At 37.9% G+C, this 16546-nt stretch overlaps 1 protein-coding gene across 2 annotated transcripts in view; it reads right to left on the bottom strand.

The window, feature by feature from the left end:
• The window catches only part of XPO1 (exportin 1), a 47985-nt gene that overhangs the window by 13883 nt on the left and 17556 nt on the right, over positions 1-16546 (bottom strand). For both annotated transcript variants that reach the window (XM_059406007.1, XM_059406008.1), the window contains 5 exons: positions 4546-4607; positions 4306-4350; positions 2711-2892; positions 1333-1381; positions 1136-1255 (listed from right to left, as the gene is read on the bottom strand). In XM_059406007.1, coding sequence (XP_059261990.1) covers positions 1136-1255; positions 1333-1381; positions 2711-2892; positions 4306-4350; positions 4546-4607 — 458 coding nt within the window. The remainder of the gene's footprint in view (positions 1-1135; positions 1256-1332; positions 1382-2710; positions 2893-4305; positions 4351-4545; positions 4608-16546) is intronic.

Genomic DNA, 16546 nt, shown 5'->3' with positions numbered 1-16546 from the left:
TATTTTGTTTTGCATGTTAAGATTTTGAGAAAATTTCATTATCCACCTAACAGACAGTAAATGCTGTGGGAGCAAACTATGCTGCTTCTGATGTGTCTTCAAACAACTAAATACAAAAGTCACTTAGTAACTTTCCCAGGAACCATTATATGACTTTTAAGAGCACCACGTTTTATCGTAGTCTAAAAAAGACCCAAGATTTATAACTGCCTAGCCTTTTGTAGATGGGCAAAATGTTAACAAACATGGTAAAACTGGCTCTTTCATTTTCTACTGCTGAGAAGATATAAATGTGGCATAACATTAGTATATGGCAATTTGGATAAGCATCAAAAACCTTAAGAAAATGGATATGCCCATTGGCCTGATGATACTTACATGTGTAGAAGTTGTATTATATGTTTCCTTTGCAGTACTACTGACAATAGCGAACAGTTTTATAAACTGTCTACCAATAAAATATCTCTTAATATCATATTCACATATTAGAACAGAGTATTACCTCATCAAAGCCCGAACTACAAAATCTCAAATGTTAAGTTACAAGGTCTCAATTAAGCATACAAATTTATTCCTTCTATCTGCCAAGAAGGAACCTGGAAAGATAATATAACCAATTGGTAACTGGTCATCTCTCGATGAGCAATTAATTAAGGCTCCATTCCATGTAAGTATTATACCCTACTGCCAAAAAAGGGGAGGAGGGCAGGAAAAACCCTCAGGCCTTCCACTTTATAGAAACATCCTTTATTTTTTTTTAATTTGGCAGACAGAGATAGTAAGTAGGCAAAGAGGCAGGCAGAGAGAGGAAGGGAAGCAGGCTCCCTGCTGAGCAGAGAGCCTAATGTGGGACTTGATCCAATGACCCTGGGATCATGACCTGGGCCGAAGGCAGAGGCTATAAAACATTCTTAAAATCAAATCCCTTAACATTTGTTCACATGAATTCCTGAGATTTTTGACACCATTCCAAGGAATTATTAGCTGAAACCAAAGAAAATCTCTTCTGAGCAGTTTCTTAGAACAACACTGGTTACACCTACAAATGTGTAATGGTTTTCTATAGCAAACCGCATTATAAATGAGTAACATATACAACTATCCAGTAATAAGAACTGAGATGTATTCACTATACCTTATAAATTAATGTGCTGATTAACTTGGTCTCAAAAATATATCCCAGTGGAATCCAATTAAGAAATCTGAGCAATGTTTCCAAAGTTGCATGTACAAGTGGAGCATTCTGGGAATTTTCCTGTAACAAAAACACACCTATAAATAATCCTCTTCCTATAATTATCACTTAAAAAAAATGAAATCAAAAGTACTTACCATCACAAACTGACACAGCTGAAAAATTTGTGAGAATTCATTGCACATGCTAAAAAAGAAAAAAAAAAGTGACTAGAAGACACAGAAATACTGTGATTTACATACTAACAAAATCACAAAAAATTTCACGAATTTAGTAATTAAAAACTTGACTCACTTCTTTTTTTTTTAATATATTATTTTTTAAAGATTCCATTTATTTATTTGACAGAGAGAGATCACAAGTAGGCAGAGAGCCTGATGTGGGACTCGATCCCAGGACCCTGAGACCATGACCTCAGCCGAAGGCATTGGCTTAACCCACTGAGCCACCCAGGCGCCCCGACTCACTTCTTTTTAAACGCAAGTATCAGTAACTTCACCAAAAGCTACAAAGCTGCTAAAGCTTTGTGTAGTATCATTCTTTCAGTTTACCCATAAAAAATGCTATAAAGACCATATCAATTTCATTTTGAGATTTGTCATCCTTACTCTAAAACTTGAAATTTAATCAATTATTTTTTAAAAATTAATTTTTTAAAAAGTAATCTCCACCCACGATGTGAGGCTTGAACTCATGACCCCAAGATCAAAAGTCACATGCCCCACTAACTGAGCCAGTCAAGTGACTTTGATCAATTTGGTCTTTTAAATCAAGATAGCTGGAACAAAACTCTCCAAACTAAGAGTAAGAGAAGCAGTATTTTATACATATATATCCCAAATCCTACAATGTGCTTATGTATCAAAACAGAAGCAAAATTATAAATTCTGAAGTCAGTCAGAATATATAAAGGTGAAATACTTCTGTGCCCTAAAGATCAGAAAAAGTTTTTATTACTAAGCAGAGTGGCACATTTCCAAGACACAGGACTGGTAACAATTCAGTTGACATTTGGACCCAAGTCAATTCCTTCATTATTATGTAAGTAGTCACCATATAAAAACAGATCTCAACAGTTTCTGGGAACTCCTGACCTATATTCCTTTTGCATAAGATGTATAAAGTTATTCTGCTGTGACAATGAAGTATGACATCCTGTCTTATTAACCACACACACTTTTCAAGCCTCCAGATTTAAATCTGTACCAAAAAACAAAAGTAATTTAACACATTAACAATCGATTTCTCAAAAAATCATAATCAACCTCCAAGTTTAATTTTTCTTTTTAAAGATTTTATTTATTTATTTGACAGACAGAGATCACAAGCAGGCAGAGAGAAAGGGGGAAGCAGGCCCCCTGATGAGCAGAGAGCCTGATACGGGGCTCGATCCCAGAATCCTGGGATCATGACCTGAGCCGAAAGCAGAGGCTTTAACCCATTGAGCCACCCAGGCACCCCGAAGTTTAATTTCTTTAAATAACTTGAAAATTCGAAAGCAAAATAATTACTTGCCTGTCTTTTAAATGCTTGGCTTTCACTTGAGTTATCTGTCCACTAGAGAAATCAAATACTTCTTCACTCAAGAGTTTGAGAATCACCATATTATTCTGACAGAGACTTTCACTGGTTCTACTTGCTCCAACAATGTCACTGATAAAAGTTGGCCAGTGTTTTGGCCATTCTTGTTTTAGTATCTAAAATAAAATAAGAAAAGTTAATTTCACTTCTCAAGGGCAAAACAAACTTCAAGGAAATTGTGTGATACTAAAAGCAGGAGCAAATAACACCCATTTTTCATTTTCTCCCCCTTAAGAGAAGAAATGTGCCATCCTCTACGGAATAAACTAGGTAAAGTGTAACACAAAGATTTTGGTTCTTTTTTCTTTTTTTTATTAAATAATCTCTAGACCTAATGTGAGTCTTGAACTCACACTAGAGATCAACAGTTGCAAAATCCAACTAAGACAGCCGGGCACCTTGGTCTAGGCCGTACTAATATGCATGCATACCAGTATTAGCCAGATAAAGATGCTTAAATTATCCTCAGTAGACACAAGATAAAACTCTAAGCAACAAAAGGGGATGCATAGGGAGAGGCATTTTCTTTGGGTGGTATCAGAGCCCTGAAATACAGTAGCATTTGTTTGTATAAATTTGACAGAGAAATAGCATTACAGTGGAAGATGAATAATCTTTGACCAAAATCTGTCTAATAAACAGTATTAGACTTTCAAGTCTGCACTGTGTATTTTGTATACCAGGGATTTTCCTAACCAGATTATTCCCTAACTACACACGTTAATAAGAGGTAACTAATTTCTTTGTACTCTTCCCTTTTCCCGAAAAAAGGGCAAACAACAAATGTCCTCAGTATAAAAGCCAGTGTAACTTAGTGAAAACCCAATGTTTTCTTAACTTATTAAACAGAAGAATCTATTTTTTCTCACATACCAATTAATTAATATTCATAGGACAATGTTTTGTCATACTATAAAAAGTATGTAAACATAAAATTTTGAAGCTGAGACTATTTAGAAAATCTGACCGATTTAGGTATAGAAATCAATGTAAAGATGCTGAATTTAAAGGAATGATTTATGAATTAAAATGAAGATGACATGCAAAGGAAGTATGCACAGTCAACGGGCAAATAAGAAAACTGTTGACATGTCTGATCCATACTGGAGCCACGAAAGTGATAGGTTTACAACATCTCAGGTTTCCTACCATAGGAAATTTACAATTTTAAGTGTTAAATAGTAGCTTAACTATTAGAGTTACTGTAAAAACTATTACTACTGCAAGATGTTAGTCTCGTTATTTGATAAAGGTTTCACTATTTTGTTCCAGTAATCAGCTTAACTGAAGCATTTAATTTTTTTTTTAATTTTATTTATTTATTTGACAGAGATCACAAGTAGGCAGAGAGGCAGGCAGAGAGAGAGGGGGGGAAACAGGCTCCCTGCCGAGCAGAGAGCCCCATGTGGGGCTTGATACCAGGACGCTGGGATCATGACCTGAGCCAAAGGCAGAGGCTTTAACCCACTGAGCCACCCAGGTGCCCTGCATTTAATTCTTTTAAGGAGAACAATCAAGTAAAAGCTTACCTGAACAAGAATCATATTTAATTTCCCAATATACACCTTTTCCTTCTAAGAAAAGAAAAAAGTTTAGATTAAAGCAAAGTCTAAATTAGGTTTAATAAGAATATAAGCAAAGAACTACATTTGAGAAAAATTACAGATCTACTATAAATGATTACACATATGTTTGTATGCCTGTTAAGCTGAAGATTCAATATTTAAATTATTTTACAATTTCACACTTATTTGTAAAAGTGGTCTTACCTCTACACAAGTTGGGTCAGATGACGTCTTTATAATGAGGCCAACAACATATTTTTTAATTCCTATTAAAAAAAAATTATTCAACACTTTTATAGCATGCCAATAAATCTTCAGTAGGGGAAAAAAATCGGGGAGGGGAATGTTGAAAGTAAAGTCAAATAATAAATCCCAGTCCCATCAGCAATACTGGCAATTCTTGAATGATGTCAATCATGTTCGTGTACTACTTCTTTAAAACTTTAATTTTTTTAAGAAAAAGATTTATTTATTTGACAGAGAGAGAGTGCAAGCAGGCGCGCGTGCGCTTGCACGAGACAGCAAGCAAGAGACAACACAAGCAGGGTGAGTGGGCAAGGGAGAAGCAGGCCTCCCTTGGAGCAGGGAGCCTGATGCAAATCTTGTTCCCATGGCCTGAGCTACATAGGTGCCCCTAAATTTTAATTTTTGTCAACTTTACAAAATACAGGTTTAACAATTACAAATTATCTTCTAAGATGTTCTTCAATGCTATACTAGTTCAGTGCACCAACATGTTATTTTTTAAATAAAAACATATTGCAAGGGATTACTATGTTGTTCATTTAGCTCAATACACACAAACTTATTTTTATGGGTCCTAACTACAAACCCCTGAAGAAGTAATTTTGTAATAAACATTATAAGAAAGAAGTTTACGTAAAATATCTCTAAATCAAGATCAGATACTATTATCCTTTTCCAATTTAATTATAACATTAAAGTAATCCTGGAAACAGGACTTTAACTTGCCCCCCACTACAACATAGAGTAACAGTTAAGGAGCAAGTTCGATTTCTAATGTTATTTACTTAAAAGGTATCTTAATAGTACAACCTACTCTTAACTTATTTAAGACGGGGATGGGGAGTCAGAGGCCTCAGATGTGCACCAAGAGAGTTTATTTGTCAGAGAAATAGAGGGAGACAGATACAGAGAGCAAGCAAGCAGAGGGAGCAGAAGGCTCCTCATGGAGCAAGGAGCCCCATGCAGGAACTAAATCCCAGGACCCTGGGATCATAACCTGAGTCAAAGGCAGACCCTTAATGACTGAGCCACCCAAGTGACCCGGAGAGAGATCTTAAGCAAGCTCCATGCCCGAGTGAAGCTCCAGGCTCAGAGCAGAAGTCTGCCTAAGATTCTCTCTCCCTTTCCCTCTGCCCCTTCCAACTCATGTGTGCGTGCAGGGGCGCTTTCTTTCATAAATGATTAAATTTTTTATAGTTAAGAGCCCGATGCTTAACCAACTGAGCCACCCAGGCACCCTGGTCCCTGGGTTTTGAAGTTATATGGTACACCTACACTGACATGCCAAAAGGATTTGAGAAATAGGATCCCTAAATAAACAAATTATTACTTCCTACCACAAATACTACTCTCACATTTGTTTAATTTATGCTTTGCTACCAAATGATCTATGAAGATCTTCTTTCAGAGCAATCCAACCTCTGGAAATACAGTTAAGACTTTCTGGAACTATGTTTTCCAAGCCTTATCTAACAATCTGGAACTCTGGGCTCAAGCTTTCATGGAGAAGGGATCTGCTAAAAAATGTACCCGTGGGTCACCTGGGTGGCTCAGTGGGTTAAAGCCTCTGTCTTCGGCTCAGGTCATGATCCCAGAGTCCTGGGATCGAGCCCGGCATCGGGCTCTCTGCTCGGCAGGGAGCCTGCTTCCCGCTCTCTCTCTCTCTGCTTGCCTCTCTGCCTACTTGTGATCTCTGTCAAATTAAATAAATAAATAAATAAATAGAATCTTTGAAAAGAAAAAATAAGAAATGTACCCGTAATAATTAACAGGAAATATAGCCAACATGAAGGCAGTAAAATACTGATTTGATTGTAAAGCTACCTTAATAATCTTCATGGACTGAAGTATTATATTTATTCCTATTCATCTGCATTTCAAGTAGTATGTATTAATTATGGCAAAACTGCCCATTTGCTTTCATATTCCAATTAACAACTGAACATTTTTTAAAAACACTAATTATGAAAATAATTTCCTTAGTGTGGAAAAACTATTAGCACAATGACATCACACAGTAAGGGTTATTTATCAACTGACCATGTAGGATCAAGGTCAAGTGATACCAATATTCATAGTTTAAGAGACACTAAAAAAGGCCAGGTGTCAAAATGTAACTGTTACATACCATCTAAAGTAAACTATGTCATTTATATTTTTAAAAGTTAGTTCTACAAGCAAAGTCCACAATACTAAATGTTGCAAACAAGACCACCAATGAATGCTAAAAACAATGGGCAATTCTTCCCAAAGAAAACAAACAAGAGTGTAGTCTCAAAATACCTCCCCAAGATCATTTGAGGGAAACAAACAAAAACAAAAACCCGTAGTTTTATTATTAGTAAAGAAGCAGGAACCACCATAACCCACTAATAAACATTAATAACAAATGAGTAATTAAATGTACTGATCTTGTGCCCTATGTCTTGGTGGACCGAGGATACCACATCATTGTGGTATCTTGCCAAAAAACATGGATCCTCAGCCTAATCATGGAAACCAGACAAACCTAAATTGAAATACACTTTACAAAATGACCAGAACTCATCAAAAGTGTCAAAGACCTATCAAGCAGAGATTAAGAACTATCACAGAATAGGAGACTAAAAAGACCCAACTAACTAAACTTAGAACAGAAAAAGGATATGAGAGAGAAAACTTCTGAAATCTGAATGCCCACAGTTAACAGTACTGGCCAATGTTCATTTTATGGCTTTGATAATTTTATTATGGTTCTAGAAGTTGTTAATATTAAAATAAGGTAAAAGGTGTTAGGTGCATTCTGTATTTTTTGGGCAGTATTTTACAATCTAAAATTATTTCAAAATAACAAAAGAGCCTTTGTGGACACACAATTAGGTCTGGTTTGAACAAGACAGTAAAAAAGGGGAAACACTCGGGAGATCAGATTTATTTTAAAAACAGTGCTTCTGACAACCATGCATCAATTTTAAAAAACAAGCTAAATTATATACCAATTATTTAGGGTAACCCACAGAACAATCCCACATGTTCTCAATATCCAGAAGATTTAACCAAAACATAATTCTATTATTGCTAGCCCTTCTGTTCTTTACACATAAATTACTATCACTAAGGCCTCTGTTAAAAAATTGAGGAAATGACAGCTCTAAAAAACTAGAGAGTAACAGGCATCCTTCCAAAACCTCTTAACACAGAAAACACAGAGCCTAATACAGGAACAAAAATATTGCCTTCTCAGATTAAATGAGTGACAATACCATACAATGAGAGATCTAATAGTTTTCTTCTAATCTGTAATAAGGAAATGAGGAAAATGTCTAAAACTACTATTGCTGCCTCTAGTTGGAATATATGTATTTGGAGGCTTTTTTCAGCCTCAGAGAATAGGAAAATAGGATCAAATAGATCCTTCAACTCTTCTGTTACCAATTAAGTATCTTCTCCCTCTTTTCAGAGGCTTCTGAAGTTCACCTGTAGGTGGAGCAAAAGGTAAAAGATAAAATGGAAAAAGTGGAAAAAAACCCAAAACCAAAATACTGGAAGTTTCCCACAGACAACAGAATCTTAATTTCATGTCACTCTACAATGATCATATTTCAATCCCTTCAAAACACTGGAACACCTTTTCTTTCTTTATTTAAAAGATTTTATTTATTTACTTGACAGAGAGAAAGGTGTAGGCAGGGGGAGTGACATGGAAAAGGAGAAGCAGACTCCCTGCTCAATAGAAGTTTGATACTGGACTAATTCCAGGACTCTGACCTGAGCCCAAGGCAGGTGTTTAACTGAATGAGCCACCCAAGTGCTCCAAGAAACAACACTTTTCTGATCAAGCATGGCTGCACATAAAATGTCTGTCTAGAATCTCTTACTTCTAGGTACAAAGGTTATTTCATTGGGGCGCCTGGATGGCTCAGTGGGTTAAAGCCTCTGCCTTTGGCCCAGTCATGATCCCAGGGTCCTGGGATTGAGCCCCACATCAGGCTTTCTCCATGGGGAGCCTGCTTCCCGCGCTCTCTCTCTGTCTGCCTCTCTGCCTACTTCTGAACTTTGTCAAATAAATAAATAAAATCTTAAAAAAAAAAAAACCCACAAAAAACAAAGGTTATTTCATTAAGTACTGTCTTCTTTCCCAAGTCCTCTCCAACTGAGCCACCCAGGCACCGCAGTATCTTTTATCTATAGCCCTTCATCCTATTCTTCTTAATCTGAACAAAAATTCACCTCAAAAGCTTAAATTAACCTTCAAATTACTGCAAAGGGCTATGTAAAAAAGAGACCAGCATGGGGCACCTGGGTGGCTCAGTTGGCTGAGCATCTGACTCTTGATTTAGGCTCAGGCCATGAGATGGCGCCCCAACCAGGACTCCTCTCCTCACTGGCCCTGGCTCAGCAGGGAGCCTGCTTCACCCACCCCTGCCTACTTGTGAGTTCTCTCTCTGTGTCAAATAACTAAGTCCCAAATAAATGAATAAATAAAACAAATCCCATCCTGTCTTAGAAGTTACACATCATCTTCCAAGTTACTTACACAACCATATTAGTAACCTTATCCCCCTAGGAACATCTTTAAAAAAGTGGTCCTTAATGATAACGGTAAAAGAAATGCATTACCAAACCTGATTTTTTAATAAAGGATTCACTAAAACTCTTTATAAATGGCTTCAAGACCCCACTTTAAGTAGGCTCCACCCCTAGCATGGAGCCCAGTGTGGGGTTTGAACTCACCACTCTGAGATCAAGAGTCGGATTCAACCACCTGAGCCACCAGGCACCCCTCACTAAAATCTTTAAAATATGACCACTTACTGACTATAATTTACTGACAGGCCATATTCCCATGGAAGCAAAAGTCCTACATTAAAAAAAATAATAAGATTTTATTAAATAAAGTTTTATTTATTTTAGAGATATATAAAAGGAGGAAGAGCAGAGGGAGAGGGACAGACTCCATGCTGTGTGAAGCCCAATGCCCCACATGGGGGTTGATCCCATGACACAGGAATCATGACTGGAGCTGAAATCAAGAGTCAGACATTTAACCAGCTGAGCCACCCAGGTGTCCCAAAAGCCCTACTTCTCAAAATTTAAATCATAAGTTGTACCTTACCATTTTATACTGTCAGTGATAGAGTGCCATAAAACAACTTCAAACAAATACATGATTCCACCTACTAAAATTGCATTCCTAGACGAATTATAAAATATGTTGAACAAAAAAGTTATACATTCCTATTCCTCTTTCACAGTACCTGATTTTTATATTAAAGAAAATGAAAAGTCTTATTAGCACACTATTATGAAAGTAAAACTACCAAGCTGAGTAACTTCACCCCAGTTCCAAATACTGCGCAATACTCAGAAGTATCCAATTCTACTTTATTTTTTTAAAAGATGTGTTTTTTAGAGATTTTATTTATTTGACAGTGAGAGAGGGAACAAGTAGGGGGATTGGGAGAGGGAGAAGCAGGCTCCCCGGGAGCAAGGAGCCCAATGCAGGACTCGATACCAGGACCCCGACATCATGACCTGGGCCAAAGACAGGCACACAACTGAGCCCGTCAAAGTTTTTTTTTTTAGTCATCTCTACACTGTGGGCTTCAAACTCACAACCCCGAGATCAAGTGTCAAATGCTCCATTGACTGAGCCAGCCAGAGGGCCCTCCAATTCAACATTAAATATTTGTTTACCCCCTAAGCTTTGAGCCCCTCAAAGTTTTATTTTTTAGTCATCTCTACACTGTGGGCTTCAAACTCAACCCTGAGATCAAGTGTCAAATGCTCCATTGACTGAGCCAGCCAGAGGGCCCTCCAATTCAACATTAAATATTTGTTTACCCCCTAAGCTCTCACAATGAAAATTTGGTACATTCCTCCATCAAAGCCATTTCTTTCCCCTGCTAAATGTTTATTACAGCATCTGTCCATTTAAACCACCAAAAATACTGTTGTCAATAGTGATCAACAAAAAGATGGACACTAAAATATACCTATCCACCCTCTTTATACCTGGTCCAGAGCATGGTTCCTACTCCTTATTCAATGAAATACTTGAGAGAACAAACAGCAAAATGAGAGACAAATAGCTAAAATCAATTCAAAAACAGGCTTAAACTAGGACTCATACAAATAGGCTAGGACTATACTGTAATTTATTACCTACATATTTAACAATTTTAGGAATGAGCTATAGGAACACTGATCACTCTTTTTTTAAAAAAAAGATTTTTTATTTGAGAGAGAGAGGGAGAGGGAAAGCATGCACGCACAAGCAGCAGGGTAGAGGGAAAAGCAGGCTCCCTTCCTTGCAGGAGTCCGACACAGGGCTTGATCCCAGGACCCTGGCAGATGCTTAACCTAGCTGTCCCCACACATCTCTCCTGAAAGGGGGTTATAGCCTCAGATACCAAACAAGTATAAAAAAACCAAACCAAACAAGTACAGATACCAGGTACCAAACAAGTATAAAAAAACAAGTATAAAAAACCAATGATGCTATAGGATTTATAGCATCATTATCTACAAACAGGTAAGTCAGTCAACAAAATGTGGTGACAATGGAATACCCAGGCATTTACCATAATGAAATTCAGATACTGTTTAAGACTGTAACATAGATAAACCCTGGAAACATATGCTAAGTGAGATTAACCAGACAAAAAACAAATACTGCTTGCTATTCTAAGAAAGAACCTGGGTCACCTGGGTGGCTCAGTCAGTTAAGCATCTGCCTTTGGCTCAGGTCATGATCCCAAGGTCCTAGGATGGTGCCCTGCATCATGCTCCCTGCTCAGTGGGGATCTGCTTCTCCCTCTCTTCCCTGCTCATGTTCTCTGTTGCTGTCTCTAACTCAAATAAATAAAATCTTAAAAATAAAAAAACAAAAAACAAAAACAAAAACAAAACAAAACAAAAACCGCACTCACATGAGTTACTTAGAATAGGCAAATTCATAGAGACAGAAAGTGTGTAATAGTGGTTAACAGAGCCTGGGAGTCAGTATAATGCAAGAGTTAATATTTAGTAGGTACAATTTTAATTTGGAATGATGAAAATATTTTGGAGATAGTGATAATGGTTATACAATACTGTGAACATACTTACTTGCCACTGAACCATACACATAAAATGATAAATATCGCTATGTATACTTCATCACAAAACCACCCTTACTTTACTAAAGACTCAATGATTATAGCTGACTCTTGAACAACACAGGTCTCAACAGCACAGGCACACTTATTTGTGGATTTCTTTTAATAAACACAGTACAGGGGCGCCTGGGTGGCTCAGTGGGTTAAAGCCTCTTCCTTTGGCTCAGGTCATGATCTCAGAGTCCTGGGATGGAGCCCCACATTGGGCTCTCTGCTCGGCAGGGAGCCTGCTTCCTCCTCTCTCTCTGCCTGCCTCTCTGCCTACTTGTAATCTCTGTCGGGTAAATAAATAAAATCTTTAAAAATAAAGAAATAAATAAACACAGTACAGTACTGTAAATTTTACTTCCTTATGATTTTCTGAACATTTTCTCTTGTCTAGCTTACTTTAGTTTAAGGATATAGGGTAAAAGACATATAACATATAATAATACGTATTCATCAACTATTACTGATGAGGCTTCCAGTCATCAGTAATTAATGATTAAATTTGAGGGGAATCAAAAGTTTTACGTGGATTTGTGATTACAAGGGTCAGTTCCCTTAACCCCTTACACAGCTCATGTTAAACAACACAACCATTTTAGAAAATAGTTTGGCAGCTGAACACATGCCTACCAGATGATCCAGCCATTCTACTCTAGCTAATCAAATGAGTGACAGAAAGACTGGGGAGAGAGGGGTTGGGGGAGGAAGGGTAAAAGAGAAGGCAATCACAAAAGTAAAGATCTTAATTATACTGGCTTCATGGGTATATGCTTAAGTCAAAACTTATCAAACTGTATAGTTAAACAGCTTCCAGGTTCTGGCAATCATATCTTTCCTTCTGTTCCCCCAACCCCAAGCTTAGTAGCTGCTTCCTGTGTTTACAAACATCTAGGTTACCTGAACGGCCCTCTCTTGGCCTTACCAAACCTGTCAATTCCTTGCATTAAATACCTTTGTCCAAAAAAGAACAAAAATTACCATTCTAAATCATTTGTGGTGACTATAAGGTACAGACAAAAGTAAATATTAAGGACCCCAGTTAGGAAGCCACTGCAGAAACTTCAAAGTGATCTGAGACTAAGACATCATTATTTGTTGAAATGAAGATATTTTTGTGGAAAAAGACTGGAAACATGCATGCTGTGTTTATTCATATTTAGCACTTAGAAGTGCATGAAGCTTTATAAACATTACCTCTTCTATCATATCCCAGTAAGGATGGAAGGCAGCAAGATTCAGAGAGAGAAAGTATCTTATGCAAGATCATACTAACAAGGCACTGAGTAAAACCTTACGGGTAATCGACTCTTTTACCAACTTTCCAAATTAAAACAGAGACATGCGTAATTCAAACTTTAACTGCCCAAGTATCTTTAAGCACCCAAACTTCCAAAATGCCCAATTATGATTTTATCACCTCAGACTACTCATAAATTCACCGATCCCCTTTTCAGTTATCAGCAAGTTCTCATCTAGCTCATGAAATGAAATCCATATACCTCAACAGCTTAAATCATTTTTTGGTTTACAAATAAAATACTACCTTTATACAGATAAATTTTTCAGGGAGGGTCAAGGGAGCTTCCCCCTCCTTTATCATTTGAATTTTCTAATCAAAAATTTTTAAAAGGGAGGAGGATTACCTGGATAATGAAGGCTGATATGCAGCCAAGACAGAGAATCAACATCACTGACAGTCCTGGTATACCATTAATCATTTCATTTCCAGTCCCTATTTGGAAATTATTCTGTATCACGAAATTAAAATTTCCCCTTCAGCATAGATCAATGGAACAGAAGAGAGAGCCCAGAAACAAACCTATGCTTATTTGGTCAATTTATGTATGACAAAAGAGGAAAGAATATACAATGGGAGGGGTGCCTGGGTGGCTCAGTGGGTTAAAGCCTCTGCCTTCAGCTCAGGTCATGATCCCAGGGTCCTGGGATAGGTTTTCTGCTCAGCAGGGAGCCAGCTCCCCCCACCCCCACCGCACCATCCCAGCTCTCTCTGCCTGCCTGTGATCTGTCTGTCAAATAAATAAATAAAAAAAAATCTAAAAAAAAAAAAAAAAAAGAATATACAATGGGAAAATATACAATCTCTTCAATAAATGGTGCTGGGAACACTGGACAGCTACATGCAGAAGAATAAAGTTGGACCACTTTCTTACATCAGACAAACTCAAAATAAACCGAAAACCTAAGTGATACTTGAATCTAAAACTTCTAGAAGAAAACATAGGTAATCTCTCAGACCCTGGCATTATCAACATTTTCTAGATATGTCTTCTCAGGCAAAAGAAACAAAAACAAAAATAAACTACTGGGACTACACCAAAACAAAAGGCTTCTGTACAGCAAAGGAAAACATAAAACAAGGCAACCTACTGAATGGGAAAAGACATTTGCAAATAATACATCCAGTAAGGGTTTAATATCAAAAATGCATGAAAAGGGGCACCTGGATGGCTCAGTGGGTTGAGCCTCTGCCTTCAGCTCAGGTCATGATCCTGGAGTCCTGGGATGGAGCCCCGCATTGGGATCTCTGCTTGGCAGGGAGCCTGCTTTCCCCTCTCTCTGCCTGCCTCTCTGCCTACTTGTGACCTCTCTCTCTTTCAAATAAATAAATAAAATCTCTAAAAAAAAAAAAAAATGCATGAAAAACTTACACAACTCAACATCAGCCCCCCAAATCTGATAAAAAAATGGGAAGGGGACTTTAGATATTTTCCAAAGACAACATACAGATGGCCAAGAGACACAGGAAAAGATACTCAACATGGGGCACCTGGGTGGCTCAGCTGGTTAAAGTGTCTGCTTTCAGCTCAAGGCATGATCCCAGGGTCCTGGAATCAAGCTCCACATCCACCCCACATCCACACCAGGCTCCTTGCTCTGCGGGAGCTGTTTCTCCCCTGCCATTCCCCCTTGTTGTGCTTACTTACTGTCTCTCTGTCAAATTAAAAAAGATACTCAACATCACAAATCATCAGGGAAAAGCAGACCAAAACCACAGTGAGAGACCATCTTACATCTGTCAGAATGGCTAGAATCAAAAAGACAAGAAATAACAAGTGTTGGTGAGAATATGGAAAAAAAGGAACCCTAGTGCATTGTTGGTAGGAACACAAACTGGTGCAGCCACTGTAGAAAACAGTATGAAAGTTCCTCAAAAAATTACAAGTACAACTACCATATGATTCAATTATTTCACCACTGGGTATGTACCCAAATAAAATGAAAACACGAATCCACGCACCCCTATGTTTATTTACTTACTTTTTAAAAAAAGACTTTATTTATTTACTTGACAGAGAGACAGACAGACAGTGAGAGAGGAAACAAGCAGGGGGAGTGGGAAAGGGAGAAGTAGGCTTCCTGCTGAGCAAGGAGCCGGATGCAGGGCTGGATCCCAGGACCCTGGAATCATGATCTAAGCCAAAGAGATGCCTAATGACTGAGCCACCCAGGTACCCCATCCCTATGTTTATTGCAGTATTGTTTACAATAGCCAAGATATGGAAGCAACCTAAGCATCACTATCAACAGATGAACCGGTCAAGATGATGTGGGGGAATGCGTGCATGCATACACACACTGGCATAGTACCCAGCCACAAAAAGAAGAGAGTTCTTGAAGGTATAATGCTAAGTGAATAAAGTTAGGCAGAAAAAGACAATACCACTTCTATGTGGAATCTAAAAAACAAAAACAAAGGCGAAACAGACCCATAAATACAGAGAAAACTAGTTGTTACTACTAGAGGGGAGATGTTTACAGGGATGGTCAAAAGGGGTGAAAGGGACTAGAATGTACAGCCTTCCAGTACAGAATGAGTAAATCACAGAGACAAAAAGTACAGCACAGAAAATACAGCCAATGATATTAGAATAGCACTGTATGGTAACAAATGTTAGCTGAGCATGGCGTTATGTTGCACACCTGAAACTAATAAAACCGTGTGTCAACTATACTTTTTCAACTAAACTTAAAAATTTTTTAAAAATAAAACTTTTCTATTTTTTCTCAGTGAAGAATTGTCTCTGACCTAGTAACTCACTATGCAAATGTTCACTTCAAAACTTTCAAGGGGGCGCCTGGGTGGCTCAGTGGGTTAAGCCGCTGCCTTCGGCTGAGGTCATGATCTCAGGGTCCTGGGATCGAGCCCCGCGTCGGGCTCTCTGCTCAGCAGGGAGCCTGCTTCCCTCTTTCTCTCTCTCTCTGCCTGCTTCTCTGCCTACTTGTGATCTCTGTCTGTCAAATAAATAAATAAATAAATAATCTTTAAAAAAAAACTTTCAAGATATTATATATATACACAAATAATTTACATATATGTATGAGCAAAAGTGTTGGGTACTCAGGGGGCCCTTAAAGTAGAGGGATGAAGCAGATTGGGGGAAACACTAACAAAAATAATTTGTTCACTGCATAATTATATACCAAGCATAAGAATGCAATCAACAGGGTTGCCTGGGTGGCTCAGTCAGTTAAGTGACTGCCTTTGGCTTAGGTCACTCCTGGATCAGCTCCTGGGATGGAACACTGCTTTGGGCTCCCTGCTCAGGTCGAACCTGCTCCTCCCTCTCCCTCTGCCCTTCCCACCTCCCCCCATCCTATACATGCTTCCTCTTTCTCAACTAAACAAAAGAAAAAAATGAATAAAATCTTAAAAAAAAAAAAAAAAAAAAAAAGCAATTATCATTCTCTGATCCCTAACATCATTAAAACTTGTATTTAGGGAATAGGGGAAAGGGAAGGAGGGGACACCAAATGGAAGTATTTTTCTGGACTAAAGCAAAATAATAAAAAAACAGAGAAATTCATTACAT

The sequence above is a fragment of the Mustela nigripes genome, chromosome 7 (genome assembly GCF_022355385.1).
Source record: "Mustela nigripes isolate SB6536 chromosome 7, MUSNIG.SB6536, whole genome shotgun sequence".
Taxonomy (NCBI): Eukaryota; Metazoa; Chordata; class Mammalia; order Carnivora; family Mustelidae; genus Mustela; species Mustela nigripes.
The sequence above is the reverse complement of the archived record's forward strand: the minus strand, read 5'-3'. Positions and strand labels throughout refer to the sequence as shown.